This window comes from Struthio camelus, chromosome 3 (genome assembly GCF_040807025.1).
Source record: "Struthio camelus isolate bStrCam1 chromosome 3, bStrCam1.hap1, whole genome shotgun sequence".
Lineage (NCBI taxonomy): Eukaryota > Metazoa > Chordata > Aves > Struthioniformes > Struthionidae > Struthio > Struthio camelus.
This window is the reverse complement of record NC_090944.1, coordinates 17,975,311-17,992,419: the sequence shown is the minus strand read 5'-3', so window position 1 is coordinate 17,992,419 and position 17,109 is coordinate 17,975,311. Positions and strand designations below refer to the sequence as shown.

General features: G+C 39.3%; 1 protein-coding gene across 7 annotated transcripts in view; it reads right to left on the bottom strand.

Annotated features, from left to right (window-relative positions):
* Positions 1 to 2,085: 2,085 nt before the first annotated feature.
* The window catches only part of LDAH (lipid droplet associated hydrolase), a 132,058-nt gene continuing 117,034 nt past the window's right edge, over positions 2,086 to 17,109 (bottom strand). For all 7 annotated transcript variants that reach the window (XM_068937072.1, XM_068937071.1, XM_068937075.1 and 4 more), the window contains one exon: positions 2,086 to 5,408. In XM_068937072.1, coding sequence (XP_068793173.1) covers positions 5,217 to 5,408 — 192 coding nt within the window. In that variant the 3' untranslated portion in view covers positions 2,086 to 5,216. The remainder of the gene's footprint in view (positions 5,409 to 17,109) is intronic.

The window sequence follows — 17,109 nt, the reverse complement described above, 5'->3', positions numbered from 1 at the left end:
CAGGATCTAGCATCTGCTAGAGATTGACCTGAAGTGTCTCACGAAATATCCCATGCATTTCTCTGTAATGCAGTACGTTTCAGGAGATGCCCGGAGGGGAATCACTGGGACAGGTATTTGCTGTGAGGCTCAGCTGCAGTTCTGAGAATTACTGTACAACAATTCCGGCTCATTTTCAGTAACTGAGTATTATGTGGGCATATTTTCACTACTACAAAAACTTAAATCCTCATTATCACAAAGTGCTAGTTCCACAGGAATCCTCCTACATTGGACTGTCCTATTTTCGTACAAGCCGGAAGGGATATGAGGATTAAAAAAAAAAACCTTCCCATCTTGCGGGTAATACCACAGTTTACTTTGTACTGAAACTCTTTGCCCATGTCAGCCATGACTAAAGCTGAGAGACTCGCATTTCAAAATTCCACCTATATTGTTCTCTTCTCATTTACTCACATGGCTCCCTCTAAGCATGTGTGCAATCCTATTGACTTTCTTGAGACTGTACTGGGGCTGCATTTGGAGTTACATAGTCCATTTCATCCTGGATGCTTAAAATTTTGATATTTTGTGGGTGAAAACATAGGTTCTTCACTAATGAACACTGGTGGCTTTCAGTACCCCTTGCATAATGACAGCAGATGATGTTAACACTTCAAAACATGCTTATTCCGTAAATGCTATTCCTTTTCTAACATGTGAGATTGGAACAATGGATCCTTAACAAATATTAACGGTGCCTGTTAGGGAAAAGGGGTAGCGGAGTCCTGGCACTGGGAAAGCCTATTTTTCCCAATTCAAAGCCATCTGGCCTTCATATGCAAGGATCTCTCTTAAAAAAAAAAAAAGGAAACACAGTGTATTTTAGAGCTTGGGGGCTTTAAAGTGAGCTTGCTCAAGATGTTCATAAATACAGAAAATGAGGGGCACTCATGACAAAAGATCTCCTATAAGTATCTGACTTGCATACACTACACTAAGGAGTGAGTTAGATCTTTTTAAACAACATCCTGCATCCCATTAGCTTCCACAAGCTGGTAGAAAAATACCACAATACAATTACTTTCCTGCAAGCATGTTCTTGCAATATGTGGAATGGAAAAACCTAGTCCGTTTACTATCAGCTTAAACCCTTGAAAACAGTCTCTAATTAAAGTCTCTCCTCTCCTGTCCCATCTGAGTGCACGTGTTGTCCTGTTTTGTAATTTCTGTGTGATGCTACTGAGAGCAGCTATCACTTCTGGCAGCTGGGCTGTGCTATTACTGCTGCATCTCACTTTTACTAAAGCCCCATCAGCTGTTTCAGAAATATATGCTGTTTTAATAGTTTCTGGTCACTCACAAACTCTCTCTGGATTCTTATTTTGTGAACGCGCCAAAAAAAGAGCATGTTTGCCTACAAGAAAGAGCCTCAGGAACTTACTGTCGTTGAGAGTCTGAGCATGACCTGTGACACAGAGTAAAATAACATTCTCTTGGGCCTACCAAGTTCATCCAAATTCAGTAATACTTGGAACAACTTTTTAATATTAATGATAGCACTTCATCTCTTGTTTAAAGTCTTTGCTGGCAACTAAGTAGACCAAAGAAAGGGATGGGGAGGGATGCATGAATAAACTGATTTTCTGCAACATAAGTAGTTAAATGACCTCAACTGCATAGAGGAGATCATCTGCTATGGCTCATGTATGTAATCTGGCTCCTATGACTTAAGAAATCTTTGTTTGGCTTGAAGTCCAACTTCAAACTCTCCACCATAAACATGAGACAAGTACTTGTCAACCCCCCTGTAAGGACAAACCTTACTGCTCTACATTCTCTATAGCTCATTCAAAGCAGCGAGCGCTTAGCTAAAGAGAGCAAGAGGAAACACTGATTATTTTGGAGTGGCTGCGGCTAAAAATGTTTATGAGTTAGATGCCTACATCCCACTGACTTTCTCTGAGCTTAGTAGATGTCTAAATCGTACGTGAAATTTGAGTCTTAGCAGGTGGTTTTGAAAATTTTGCGTGCAAGAAGGTGAACTCAGAAGAACGTAATGAAGGTGAATTCAGATTAAACAAATGGTCAAAATAAAGCATCAAATTACATTTTACAATAAATACTTTTATTTTTGTTATTGTATTTGTGCACTTTTTCATAAAAGGTATTGATCTAGCAAAACACTTGAGCATGAGCCAAAGTCTCATTGAAGCTAGCAGGAACACTTACTTGCTTGGTGAGAATTAAGCACAAACGTGAATGACAGATCAGGTGCTACTGCATACAGTCAAGTCATTTGCAATAGGTTTCCCAAGAACACTAAAACAGCAAGTGAACACCGTGTTTTATGGTAAGTTGGTGCATTTGGACCATAAGCGCTTTTGACACTCTTTGCCTTGGGTCATGGTTAACACCACTACTGGCTTCAGAGGAGCTAGATTTTCATCATGTGAGATCTGCCTCTCTTAGGAAACACAACTGTGAAAACGAGACTTTTTTTTTTTTTTTTTTTTTTTTGCAATGAGCAGAGCAGCAGATTTTCAGATCTTAGCCTTACGGTAACAGCTTCTAGGAGGACGGAAGCGATTGAATTACTAGGTTTTTGTTAACTTTAGAGGAAATTCATTTAAGAAAATTGTAAGGCATTATCTTGCAGTAGAAGACCTGGTCATTGCTGACGAGATCTAATCTCAGTTTAGGTCATAACGCAGTAGGTAGGATTTATTATAATGGAATAACATTGGTATAAAAGGAATACACAAGTCAAGTACAAGTATTGCTAAATTAATTTCTTATACAAAGTATACGAATAATGCACTGTAAACAACTGTTTCTCATAGGTATTTCAGTTTCTAGCTTTTATAGTTGCCTGTCATCTTTGGTTAATGCAAGGTTTTTTCTGTTCTCAGAAGATCAACTCTAACAGCTGAACTTCGACAGACTGATTCCATCTCAATTATCTGATTCCATAAACTTCAAAGAACCAATGTTTTATTCAACTGTATCAAGGTGTAAACCACAACAACCAACTGAACTGCATTTTTATTCATTGCTAACACACACGTGCATACATTTGTGTGTGTGTGTATACACACACACACACACACACACACATATATGCACGCACACATATATATGCACGCACCACCCCCTTATGCTGTCACAGGGAGCACATAGGCCAATGGATGTGTTTAGCATCTGCCGTAAAAAGAACACCCACCATAACTGCATCTCAACATATGGGGGCTGTTGTGACACACACACACACACACACAACTGTGGATTTCAAAAGTGAGTGCAACAATTGTTTTGATCACGGCTGAATATGGACCTGTAAAGAAAAAGGAAGTTTCCATGACTCTCCAATACAAAATTAGTTAGTGGTACAGGCACAGTCCCTTTGCCTTGAACATATCTGGCTCCTTCCTATGCTGCAGCAACAGAAGTCTCAACACTTCTGCCTCAAGCATCATTCTTTATATGGCAGTATAATCTGAAAATTCACTGGCTAGTCTCAAAAGGTAAACTAGTTTATGGTGCAAAAAAGGTCACTGAAACCCCCTGGCTGTCTGCAGGTTCTAAAACTACTCCAAAAATATCCAGAAACTGAATTCTATTACAAATTGCTCTAAATATCAGGGAAAGACTAAAGGAGTATGTAGAGAGAAGTGGAAGGTGTGTATATAATCATGCAAGAAAAGTGAGGAAAAATTACTTGTTCAGTCTTTCTGCATCACAGAGAACTTTCTCCAATATCATCCTCAGTAGTACCCCAACTGTTAATAAATAATGTAAGTTAGATACCTAATGCATCAGCTAAATTCATCTACTTGCTTGGACAGGACCGCCTCTGACTATATTATGTAGTGTTTTGTTTATTTATAAATGTCTCCACTGGGAAACTATTTCACAGGTTCATGGCTAGAAAGCTTTTCCTGATTACACTTGGCTCTATTCCCCTTACTTACATTGTTTTCATTTCTAGCTTTAGGCTATAAGTTCTTGTGTTATCACAACTGGTAGGATGTTTCTTTTTGCTGGTTTTTTGCTATCTAAAAAGGAGAGGGATGAGCAACTGTGAGGAGCAGCATACTTGTTAGCAATGATGTGCTACAGCAAGGTTCTAAATATTATCATTTCATGGGATTTCATGGGTGCAACCATGGAAGAAGTAATAGCCATTTTCTCACGATATAGTTATCTAATTTGTGGCTTGGCAGAAAATTTCATACTTCAGTCCTTACAACAAGAAACTGCAATTTAGGCATGTATCAAAATTGGTTTAATTTTTCAAAGCTGCTGAGCAAACAGTGTTCCCCCGGGCTTCATTAGGAGAATCTGAGCTCAGAGAGCTAGGGCACTTATAGGTAGTTATATATGGATTCTGCTATCAATTGTAACCTTTTAATATTGGCACTTTTGACAAGGGCTCTTTATCTTCTCTACAGTGAATCTGAAAATAAAACACTTGACCATGTTCCAGACATGTGCTCCAAACGTATTCCATAGCTGAGCAGCCACACTTACCTTACGCTATACTTGCTAGGCTGCGGAGTGCTGGCAGTGCCCTAAACTCCTGAGACTTGGAGAAGCTACACACCTCATGTTCACATTTCCCTTGCAAAAAGCCTGAGCTCAGCCTGACCTCAGATTGCCTCCAAAACCCATCTGACCTGTAGCTGACAACGCCAGGGTTGTCCTGGGGCCTTGGGCTGCTCTGGCTGTCCATCGCTCATATGATGGGGCTACCTGGACAGATAAGACAGGAGGAGAAGGTCAGGCCTTTCACAGCAGACCAGGATCCATTGCCACAGTGGGATTTTATCCATATCATATAGAGCAGACTGATATTTCTTTCTAAGGCAGACCAGTTGGGCTGTGCCAAAATGATCCCTTCAGCAGGTAAGTGATATGGTAGTAACTTAACTCAGGCGCACTTGTAGCCAGTGAGTCTACTATCAGGGTGGTCTAGACTGCTAGAAGATGATAAATGTTCCATACTTTGCCAAGTCCTGCAGAGTACTGAAGACACAGCATGCAGGTTCATGACCATTAAATTGATAAAACTATACTTTGGACCAGCCATACTCTCTTTAACTTTCTCTAAAACATCTTGGTAGAAAACAAGCCATAATCTATAATCAACAGAGAAAAGTAGGACAGACTCTCTCACAAAAAAATTACACATTGACAAAATAATTACATCATTTTCTTGTTAATCAGTGAATCATTGTTTATAATTTGGTCAGATCATCCTGTAACCAGTCTGTAATCATGGAAGCCATCTCATTGCTGGCATCTAGCACAAAGGCATGACGGAGTCCTTTCTCACAAAGTCGAATGTCCCCATCTGGAAAATCCATTTTGATCTCGTCGTAGTAGTGTTGCGGACACCAGCTGTCTCCAATTCCATAGTAAAAAATCAGCTAGAAATCAAAGCATAGCAAATCATTAATTTGAAAGGCTACTGATGAAGCAACCAATATCCAAACAGCACCGAATTCTTTGGAGATAAACGATGCTTCATGACCCAACGTATACCATGAAGAACAGCAAGTTGGTTGTTCTGGGTTGTTTCCAAGTCTGCAATTATGGTAAAGTTAATTAAATGCTCTATTACTTAGTGTTCGCAGTTGTAAAACAGTGGAGCACAATAAGGGCCTATCTCTGTAAACAGAGATCTGCTGATGAAAAGTCCAACTGTCTTAAGCAATGTATTATTATGGAACAAAACACCTGGTTGTCCATGGACTCCAACCCTACCCAGGCAAGCTGTTGTGTTCTCACTAGCTATTCTTTGTTTTCTATGTTAGCTCTCTAACTGTTTAATCAAATAACAAAATTACCAGTTAACTTGAGGCTATGTCTAGCTGAATGGACTAACCACTATGCTGTTTCTTTCTGGTTATAAACTAAGAGAAAGCAGAAGGTTCCTCTGCATTTGTGAGCAGCTCAGTCTCACTGGCATCTGTTAGGTGTGACCTCAAAACGCTTGCCTGGTTGGGGCCTTAGCGGGAGGAACACCTATTTTCTTAATCTCAGTGTTAGATGCAAAGTAGAGCTCAATCACTCAGCTTTTTTAGAATAATGACAGTTACAGTCATTCTCAGAAGCAAAGCTTTGTTTGCTTGCAGAATTTTACCTTTGCAAAGTTTGTGCTGCACCTGAAGAGCACAGGCACCTTCTGGAGATGAATGAGCAATTTTCTGTTGGGTTCTAATGCGGAACTAAAATTCTACCATCGTCCTTTTCTCATACGTTGCCGTAACAGCCTTGTTCAAAGACAAACACGAAGGAGGTGCTACAGGACCTGCTTAAACACAGAAGTCCCAAGTTCCAGGCTAATGTCATAATCAATAAAATGCCTTTTCTCCCTGTTAGGGACAATGAACATCTCTCTTTCCCGAGTCATCATTCTATCCCGTTTTCATCTCAAATTTGCATGCTGTAGCTCTATCTTTCCGTTTTCATAATGTAATTCAAGAGAAGATGGCTGTCTGGGAGAAAGTTAAAACCTACAGATTTAAAACTATACAGGAACAAGATTAATGACGAGGATTCTTTATATTAAAATGTTTAATGCAGGTACCAGCAGGATTGCTCAACATATGACACACACACAGCTTGGTCCAATTCCATTACTCTCATTTGTTTCATATTTCATTTCTGAACTTCAGTGCATAATTGCGCAACACTAACATAAATTAGGAGACAAGAAGTTCTCCTTTCATCACAAAGGTCTGCAATTCCATTCATTTTTGTAGCCATGTGAAATATAAATAAATGCACCCAACCCGTCCACTGGGGTAGAGGTTGGCGAACAGCCCAGACTGCATTTCACGTTACAAGTTTTTGTCTTTCTTACTTTTCTCTTTCTGAAGCACACCAAAATCTTGGACATTATTTGATTATTGACTGGATTGAAAATACAACATCTCAGTCGGACATAAACTAACCCAAGTGACACATCTAAGTATATGTGCACAAAACATAAACCAGTCCGTGTTAATAAACATCACTCGTTTGGTTATCACTAATTAATTGCTGGAAATAAGATATATAGTTTGCTTTAGCAGAAATTTTCCTTTGATTTTGCCTTGGATAGTGACTATTCATAAATCACAGGATGTCACACTATCAAAAATTGTTCCAAAAAGTCAATGTAAAACGGCCAGCTGCATTCAGGTCTTTTGAAAGCCAAACATTCGACAGCATTATGTTTGACCCTGGGCTCAGCTACCAAGAAACACAAAATCCAAAGAAAAGAAAAGAACAAAGAAAATATATTGGAGCAACTCTAGTTTAATGGAGTAGTCCTTTAATGTCCTTTAAATGATTAAGTACTTCGATAACTAGTCCTAGAATCTCATCAGATGACCATTTAGAAAAAGATGAAAAGTCATTTACACTTAAAAAGGTGGATAAAATGCTTGGCTTGGCTTTCATGAACTGAGGAATGGGCTGTTCTCCAGGTAGGACTGTAAACTTGAGAACTCACAGATTTGGAAATGCCTAAACAAAAGACTTAGGTGCATTTTTGACTTGCCTCTGGTATATCTGCATGACGGTTTAATCTTTCATTACATGATCCAAAGGATCCTTGACTCATTCAGTCTTCTGAAAGAATGACATTCGTTGGATGAGCCGCTATTTGGTATGTTTATTTTCTTTTTAAATTGTGTGTGTGGTCTGAGGATCTATTTACTACATGTTTCGTAGTCGACAGACAGAATTTTCGTATATGCATTCCTCTGGCACGCACCACTACAGTATTTGGATGCTCATATTTATTAATTTATTTTTGCAACATCTTAGTGGTCATTTTTATCTCCATTTTGCAGGTGGGAAGCAATAAGGTTGATAACAAACTACATGTATTAATTTGAATGTGTAGTCTGAAATACATAGGAACTGATTTTCCAGTGTGCATAGCATTTCACAGGATTATACAGCATTTACTACGTTTAAAGAATAGCACCCACGGACCTTATTTGTGGGTGCTCCAAAACACTGGGTATCTGTCTGTAAAAGAGATTTTGCGGTCTTAAATCAGGTACTCAGAAACGTGAGAACCTACAAACTGTGATTATCCTTAAAAAATATAAATGACTTCACTGATAGCCCATTCTTGGAAGATTCAAGTACCTTAACCACGAAGCTACCTGTTCTTTTCATATAGTTCTCTGTTTCTTTCACCATGCATTTTACAGCTTGTGCTACAAATGAGGTAAGAGTTCTGCAGACTGCTCTCTCCTTCATTACACAACTCTTTTGGTTAATGAAAGAGGTAGGTATTTTGTGGAGAAAGGAAAATCGATGTTTAATGAAAGACCATGTCTTAATGCATACACACAATGAGGCTGAATCAAGGTTTGCACCCCCTAACTTTGAAATGCTTGGTAATGCAGTATAAACTGTTTTTAGTATAGTCTTTGTAAATAAACTGCTAGAATTCAAAGAGGGAAACTGAAAAGTAGATATTTTACGTGTGGAATCTAAATGTGCTGGCAGCAGTACTGACACTTCTAGATCTGCTGCTTTAGGCCTCTGTCCTTTGAGGGAGTGGTGTAACTGAAAGAAGTAGCACTGTGAGCCTCTAGGCAGGAACATAGGACTGCTTCCTACGGGATGCCACACAGGGCGTGCCTAACACAGAAGTCAGTGATTTAGTCTGGATCTGTCTTGTGCTTTTGAAGCAAATCCCTCATCTGTCCTCATTTACCATGCTTTGGTTCATATTGCAGAGTAGTCTCAGAGTGCACGAATTGAACTCTGGTTGCTGAAACTAAGTCAAAAGATGCCCTCCAGGTTCCCACCTAGGGAACTTCAGTCATTCAGTGCATGGGACCAGACAACACCAGGCTGAAGTACTAATCCTCTGAGATGCCTATATTACATTAGGTCCTCAAAACTTACTCTTCTGCTGTACAAATTCTCTTCTATTGTGCTGCTCCTGTTCTTACCATAAACATAAAAGATATCTGCTGAGAACAAAGAACCGTTAAGACTTTGGAAACTTATGTTCTATTTCAAGTAGAAAAGGACAGTATGTTTACCAACTACAGGCTGTGTTGTCCAGTCTTTAGTCCAGACTTTCCAAATATGACTTTTTCTGTCTTGTTCCATCCAACCTTTCTAGTCCCAGAACTGCTCTACCCCTCTTTGACTCATTGTCACAGTTCTATTCTCCTTATGTGGTCAATTCCAATTTTCACAACTTCAACTTCTTATTCCAGTCCCAAATTCTTGTCCTGAAAGTCCAAATTTTAGTCTTCTGGTGTCTCCAACCCATTCTGAGTCTTAATTCCATCCCTATTTTTTTGTCTATTAATACTCCATTTTTGGGGTTAGTCTAAATCTTTTGTTCCCAGCCTTACCCAGCAATTTTCTCTGAAATCGCCAGTTGCTCTTAGTCTCAGGGTGGGAATTTAGTTCAAGATAAAAACATCCAAATTCAGGTGACTATATTGTGGTGTTTACATGTGTACTAGGTATCTGAACTTCATCACAGACAGGGAAGATTCACTGAATAAAGTCAGCGGTGCTTAGAAAGCTATTCCGCTGAAACAGCAGGTGTCTACTGTAAAATGAGTGAAATAATAGCACTCCAGGTTCCACTGACGGCTGAACTCAGTTGTCTAAGTGTAGGTACCTTGCGCCATTTGAGATGCTCTAGGTATCTAACACATCTGCATGAGACTGGCAGGCATGACAAAGATTTCACAGGAGACTCGCTCCCTTTTGGAAGAGCAGCTGGAGGCCAGATGGCGATATTCCACAGTGCCCCAAATGATACCACATGTCTTTCTTCAAGGCAACTGAATCTCAACTTGACTTCTTTACTAGATTTCTATTGACTATAATCGGGGTCATCTTTGACACCTACCGCAACGCCAGATTCCTACACGTAAACTCATCAGGCTCAATTCAGGGGTGCACACACCAGTATCTCATGCAATTTAAGATGGGTAAGCTAGGGCAGCCTCATCTGGCCTCCAGCTGCTGCTGCAGAAAGCTCCTGTGTCACCTCTGTGAGTCTTGTATGGGTATCTCAAATACACCATTTGATACCATGTCGGTGCTAGAAACCGACATTTTGGCCACATGACCTTTTGCTTTCTTCCTTTTTCCTCCATCTCATTTCTCTATCCCCTCACTCACTAGTTCCCTTAGTACTAGTGCAGCACACGTATTTTCTGCACTGGAATGAACAGTTTCCTTCCTCCAGCCAAGAATTTCTAGCATGAGAAAATAACGTATTTTTCTCTAGGCCTTACTGTAAATATTGTAAAGCCTTTTGTACTGAATTAAAAAAATAAATAATGAATATAGGGAAGGCATTTGTGTGTCACGTGTAATTAAAGTTTTGGTACATTATAACCAGCTAACTAATGATAGTCGTAGAACAGGAAGTGTTTGGACATTTTGTTTGATGCTGCAGTTACTTTGTCTGCTGACTCTGTATGCAGAAGTTGGTGTGCGCATTATGCGTGTGCATGGGTGTATGCCTGCAAATCTAAAACTGAAGTATACATATTTCTTAATTAGAAACTGCCCCCAAAATCAGAATTCTTTTCAAAACACTTCCCTATTAATGGACTGTAAAACACTTCCCTATTAATGGACTGTAAAAATGGACTAAAAGCAGGACAGTAATTAGGGTGAAAATTTTCAGTGACCCAGATGGTGCTAATGTGCCTATTAAAACCAACAGATACCTAAGTGACATTTCTGGCATGAAGTCTTTCTTTGAATGACAAAATATCTATTTTCTTTGCCTACACTGAACACGGTCAAGAAATCGAGAGATGTTAGGATGTTTTCTATTTTCTTAATACATTAAGAGAAGATTCATTAAACATATTTAAACAAAAATATTTATCCAAAAGCCAAACATTCTCATCCTCATTTTAACATCGGCAGCTTGCTATTGCAGCCCATAGGCAGACATAATTAACGAACCACGTGTAACCAGAGGCACATGGAATCTTCATTAAGAGTAGGAAACACTGGCATTCAAGAGATGATTTGCATGGCTCTTTAAAGTACATATTTTCCTGTGGACTGTGCATGGCTGTAAAGACATCCTGAGTCAGCACAACCACTGTACCAGCAATGAAAAACCGCTGCCAACCTAAGCATTCAAAAGTGATGAGTCAGGTCCCCAGAATAATGAGACTGGCTTAAAAATAATCAGCTTTACAAGACAATAAATAGAAAGTTCTTTTCTTTTCATTTGTCTTCTGGCTTGAAGTTTTTAAGGTTTGCATTTTTTAACTTTTCAGCCATGAGGTGAAAAGATTATTTTTTATTATTTCACGATAATGAAAGCTGAGACTTCCAGATACTCCTGACTCAAAAGGAAAACATCTGGGCATGACACAGACTCTATATGATCCTTCATGCGATATCCTGTTTGCTATGAGTGACTAAAGTGTTCAGTCTTTCAGGATCTGACTAAGGGGCAGAGTACAGGTGATGTGGGTTACCTTTTCTGCCCTTTTCAATACTATGTTTTAAACAGTTATACAATTCCCATGTTACAAATAGTTTTAAAATAACAATGATATTCTCATAAGCTGTTTTACTATTAAATTACTCAAAAGTATTTTCAGCCTTAGCTTCTGTAAAATAAAACACAAGCCAGAGTACAGCACTGTCAGCTCGTGTACCATGTAATATGGTATGTGTATTCGGACACTGCACAACGATGGCAGCTGCTGTGTAAACAGCAGAAGAATCTGAGATTTGTATCAACAGGATGTTTACATTTTAAAGGGTTTCTAAGAAAATAATAAAGATTTCCTGCAGTTGACTCTATTGGCACTTCTTTTAGTATGTATGACAGTTCACAGAATTATAAACTACAGAGAAATTTCTTTTATGCCTCTTCTGTGGCTGTTATGGGTCAACCCTGAACAACAAATCTGAAAAGTTAAAAAATATTAATTGAGTTTCTTCTATCTCTCTGGAATTTGCTGCATGTTATAACAACTTCAGAATCTTGTTACTTAGGCAGGCACCACTCCAACTCATGGCAAAGGGTGAAGGATTGATCGTTGTGGATGTAAACTAATGGCCCGTATGCAATGGCAAGTAAGCTTGTACCAGTGTCCTTGCTGAAATACTTGTGTCAGAAACTCTGACTTTTCTCATTATTACTCCCATTTGCGTTCACTGGACGAGACAGTGCTTCTCTCCAGGTGAGATCTCTCCACAGTAACTAGCGAATAGTTTCTTTTGCTCTTGGATGAAAACTGGTTTAAAAGGCATTAGCCCAGAAGCAGTTTCAGTTTCAGTCAAGATTTATAAAAAAAGACTTAACTTCTCTAGAATTATGAAATTGCTTCTACTTTACCCTGCTGAAAGAATAGTGTAAATGACATAGGAGCAGACTGGTTTGGGACACGCTTTGTTTTTGGACTTGTTTCAGTTGTGCTTCGGCTTTACTAATCAGTTGCTGAGAGGAATTCAGTGCCGGCTTTACCCTAGGAAGCCCTAAATGGTTTGGGATCTGCTTCTCGGAGACACCGTCTCTCTCCCCTCGTGACCCTGCTGCGGTTGAGAGCAGCCACTTCGATGGCAAAGGCTTTGGAACTTGCTTCTTGGCTTGTTTTACCAGAACTGGGATTTCTCAACTTTCAAAGCACAGTGCAAAGCCAAACTATTTCTGTTGGGTCATTTTGAGAGGAGGCAGTTGACAATTTGAGGTACATAATGCTATTTTTCGATGCTGACCTGTAGGGGTTGTAGTAAAGGTGCTATGGGCAGTTTGAGTATTTGTGAGCATTTTTTTTTTAACATGAAGAACATGACCTGTTTTGTTAAACCAACATAAATAATAAAAAAACCCAGCTTCACCGTCAGGAAGGGGAGCGGAGAAACATCTTACGTTCAGCGAAATTAAGGTGTAAATCCTGAGACATAGCCGGATGGAGGGGCTGCTCTGCGCATGACTCAAAATGTGTTAGTCCCCTCCTTGGTGTCACTTACGGTGTCCTATGAAACAGGCCAAGTACAGACTCTCCATGTCCACGCCTCTGTCAGTGTTAACTGGAAACGGAGTGAACAGAGGTAGGGAAAAGGGATTCCCTTTAACTTTGCTTCAGTTTGACCACACGCGTAATTTCTGCTAGCCCTGCACGTAGACCAAAGAGACTGAACAAGGCCACTTGTATTTCCACTTTCTCACTGACAACAGAGGGTCAAACTCAATGCAAGGTAAAAATGTTTTTTCATGTTTTTTAAAAATGCTTTTTAAAAAGGTACGTAAGATTTACTAACATATCAGGGAGGCTAACCCATTTATATTACCTATGTTACTTTTAAAGAGTTATAAATATTTTGAGGATATACATTTAGAAGTGTCAGCAACATGAGCATTTCAGAAGCCTACGTAAATATCAAAATAAAAACAGACCTGAAACCGCTATTTAAGAGATTCTATTATTTACTGCAAATAGTGCTGCCCTCCGAAAATGAGTCTGACACTCTCCACCCCCAGTGGAGCTTTATCTAAGGTGAATCCGGCAGACCGCTCTTGCAACAACAAGGTTGGCATCTGCCCGTGGATGGCAAGTCTGCCCGCTTCAGTGCAATGAGCTCTGCAGCAGAGTGTGGGAAGGTCACAACGCAGCTTAGCATCTCCCTCAGTAGTTAAGGGATAGGTAATTAAGGGATAGAAAGGGCTGGATGGTAACTTCCTTCTTAAGCATTCTTCAGAACGGTAAGGAAATATTGCTATCTTTGCTCGTTTTGAGCACCACACATCTTATACCCTCCAGAAAATCCTAGAAATCCATGCAATTGCTTCTTGAGTGGAGCACCACAAAGCACGAACCACGGTAAGGGGAGCTCTTCTATACGACAAATGAAATACCACAGGAAAGTGTACCAGGTCCACCGGACCCCTTTGAGCGCTCACTGGGATCCTTTTCCACTGAGGAGAGAAACTGCTGGTGTCTGATTAGGTATTCTGGGTGCTTCAAAGAGAAGGTTGTTTTTTTGCGGTTAAATGACACATGCACCAAAATCCCCAAGCACTTGTGTAACTTCCCCAACTTCAACTCTGCACCTCCAGGGAGCGCAGGCCAAAAAGGATGTGAAGCCAGCCAAAAAAGAGGTGTTCTTGGCTCAAGAGAGCACTTTGCACCTATTCAGAAAGAGTGCTTGGAAGGTTTTCCACAAATGTAGGCAACTAACTCACTCCGGCTGTGGGCAGGCAAAGTATTTGTAGTATTTTTTTAACCATGTTATCTTCAGATCATGATCCTCTCGTTGGGAATAATTACTAAACCCCTGTGGTTGTCTACAGATACTGGCAAAAAAACCACTGGGAATATCAAAATAGCTGTTTCAGGCATCAAAATAGCTCTTGGTTGCTCAAGTTTTTAAATTTTCTTTAGTAAAGATAACAATTTTTAAGAAGAAAAACCTAGCACTCCATTTTCTGTGAAAAAAAATTCATTTCTGCAAGTTTGACTTTAAATCTCATTGCATCATTGCTTATTTGATGCTATGGGATAACACATTTTTAGTGGTATTATTGCCAAGATATAAACTTACAGTACTTTAAATTCTAAATTCACCACTGAAATAAGCAGGAAGTGGTAAATATGCAGTCCATTCATTTCCATTTTTTTGAAAGAGAATTTCTTTTCCACTCAGCCATCTATAGCCCAAGTTGTAAGCCACCTGCAACATAGAATTCCTTGATATAAGAGCAAATAGTTTCACCTGTCCCTAAAGCTTCCAGTATATATTTTTTCCCATTTGGTTAAAATCACCCTTCTCAGATACTTTTCATTTTTGTATCTTTACTTCAGATAGTTCCTATCTTTTTCTTTACACAATTGATGTTCTCGCTACACAAGATCACTGGCAAAACTAAATCGAAGAACCACATAAACTTATTTTTGTTCGTTTTAACACGCTAACCAAAAGAGTAACAATTTTCAGTCTTTGGAGGAAATGATTTATGGTCTTACGAACATGAATGAAATTATGAACAAATAAAGAGAATTCACTGCAACACTGATCCAAGACTTGCTGAAGGCTATGTGAGCTTTTCCATCGATTTAGACGGGCTTTGGAGCAGATCCTACACTTAAAAATAGGACTGCTGTGCATTATACACGAAGCAATGAACAAAATAGGTTGCAATAAACATAACATTTTTTTTAACAAAATTTCCATTTTAAGTTCCCTACTGTTAGCTTTTAATCCAACAGTCTCTTGATTACAACAGGATTACAATTTTACTTGCTAGAAAAAGAGTCAGTAAGGCTAAGTCTTAAAATAAGGCAATGAATGTGGCATGATAAAGACTTAAAAAGTTAAATACTGTATGAAGCTCCTATATGGAAATATCACTGTCCATCATGGGCACACTAGTGAAAGCCTGACATAGGCATTTTCCCTTTCTTTTTTATTTTTATTCCATTTGTACAAGGTTTGTGATGCTCAGCGCTGATCTATCTTTTATGAATACTGAGTAACAACCACTTCCTTTTGTGCAAGAATCACACTTCCTTCAGCACAGTAGTATCTTTGCCACCGTATCTGTTAGGAAAAGGACTTGGTGTTATTACAATTAAAGAACATAACTCAGCTGGCTTAGACATAGTCAGCTAATGATAATTAACCATCATTAGCTGAGTAAGTCTTATATCAATATCCCCTACCTTATTTATTTGGATTTTGTGATTCATCACTACTCTCTGCGTTATTACCATAAGGAGCCTACATTCATGTACTACTTGATCTAGACTAATAGCTTTAGAATCCATATTTTAAATGCTCTATGTCATGTTATTCTGTCAGAAGAAAGCTCTCTCTTTTCTTCATACAATTTCATTGTTATTTAATGCGCACAGCTTCTGTCTCTAAAAGGCCATAAGTGAAAAACCTCAATTAAATATCCAAATTATATTCCAGCTCCCATTCTTTCAGGATAAATCTGAGCAATTAGCATCGTTACATTAAGAATCTGGGATCTGAAGATCAAATTTCTATTTTTCCCTAAATATAGTTAAACCTGGATGTGGAAAAATTAGAGTAATTTACTGTCCCTTCTTCTTCAGATCACAGAATGCAAATATGATCCAGAAATAACTTTTCTATTCCACAGCAGCTGGCAAAGTCAGGTGTTAAGATTGGCTTTTAGCATATGATCACAGTGACTACTAAACAGTCTAAATTTTTTGAAGTGACAACTTGCCAGCTCTATAGCAACTTGGACTATAGTTCCTGTTTTTATAAACTTCCAACCTTTATAAGTTAAGCCCATTTTTATCGTCGATGCACTTCAAATTTAACATAATGCCAACTCAAAAATTTTTCCTTAATTCTTACATTCCCAGAAATTACTGGAAGAATGAAAAAAGAGAAGCATTTAACTTCACTTTTTTATCTGCTTTTTCTTCAGTTAGCCAACTGCTTATAAGCTCATTTCAGCTTTTTGTTTTCTTGAGTATGTTTGCCACTTTAGAAGTATGAGGACATAGAAGAATCAATAAAACAAAGTTAACACAGGTTTTAAAAAGATCCCGTGTGCCAAGGCCATGCTTAGATTGACAGAGTCAAGAAAAGCACAGATGAAGCAGACTAAGACACCTGCAAACTCTCACATCTGGCTATTTGCCTTAATTCAGTGGAAGAAATAAGCATGTCTGTAAGCTGAAGCATCTGACTAGTCCTTCTGAAGTCACTGGAACTATACCCAACTGCCAGCACTATTGTCCTGATCCAGCAAAGCATTAAAGCTTAACTTTAGGCATATGTGCTGGTGATTAAAGTAAAATTTCCAAAAGAACCTGGAGTCCTGATGCTGCAAACTGTTACTCACTCCACTTTAGTGGCCTGTCTAATCGCATGGTAACCCGCAGTCTTACACTGAGCGTCAGGGCCCCAAGGGCACTACCAGGACTTACTGGCCTTCCCAGGGGCTTCCCTGGGGCTTCCCCCTCCCTCCCCCCACCCCAGGCCCAGGACCCCGTTTCAGCCTGCCTGAGCTATGTTGACAGAGCATCTGTCTCCAGCCCTGCCTCCTAAGCATACCTCTGACCTACATTGTAGGTAGACTGTCTCCTGGGTGGACCCCTAGTTGTAGCTTGCCTCCTGTCATGT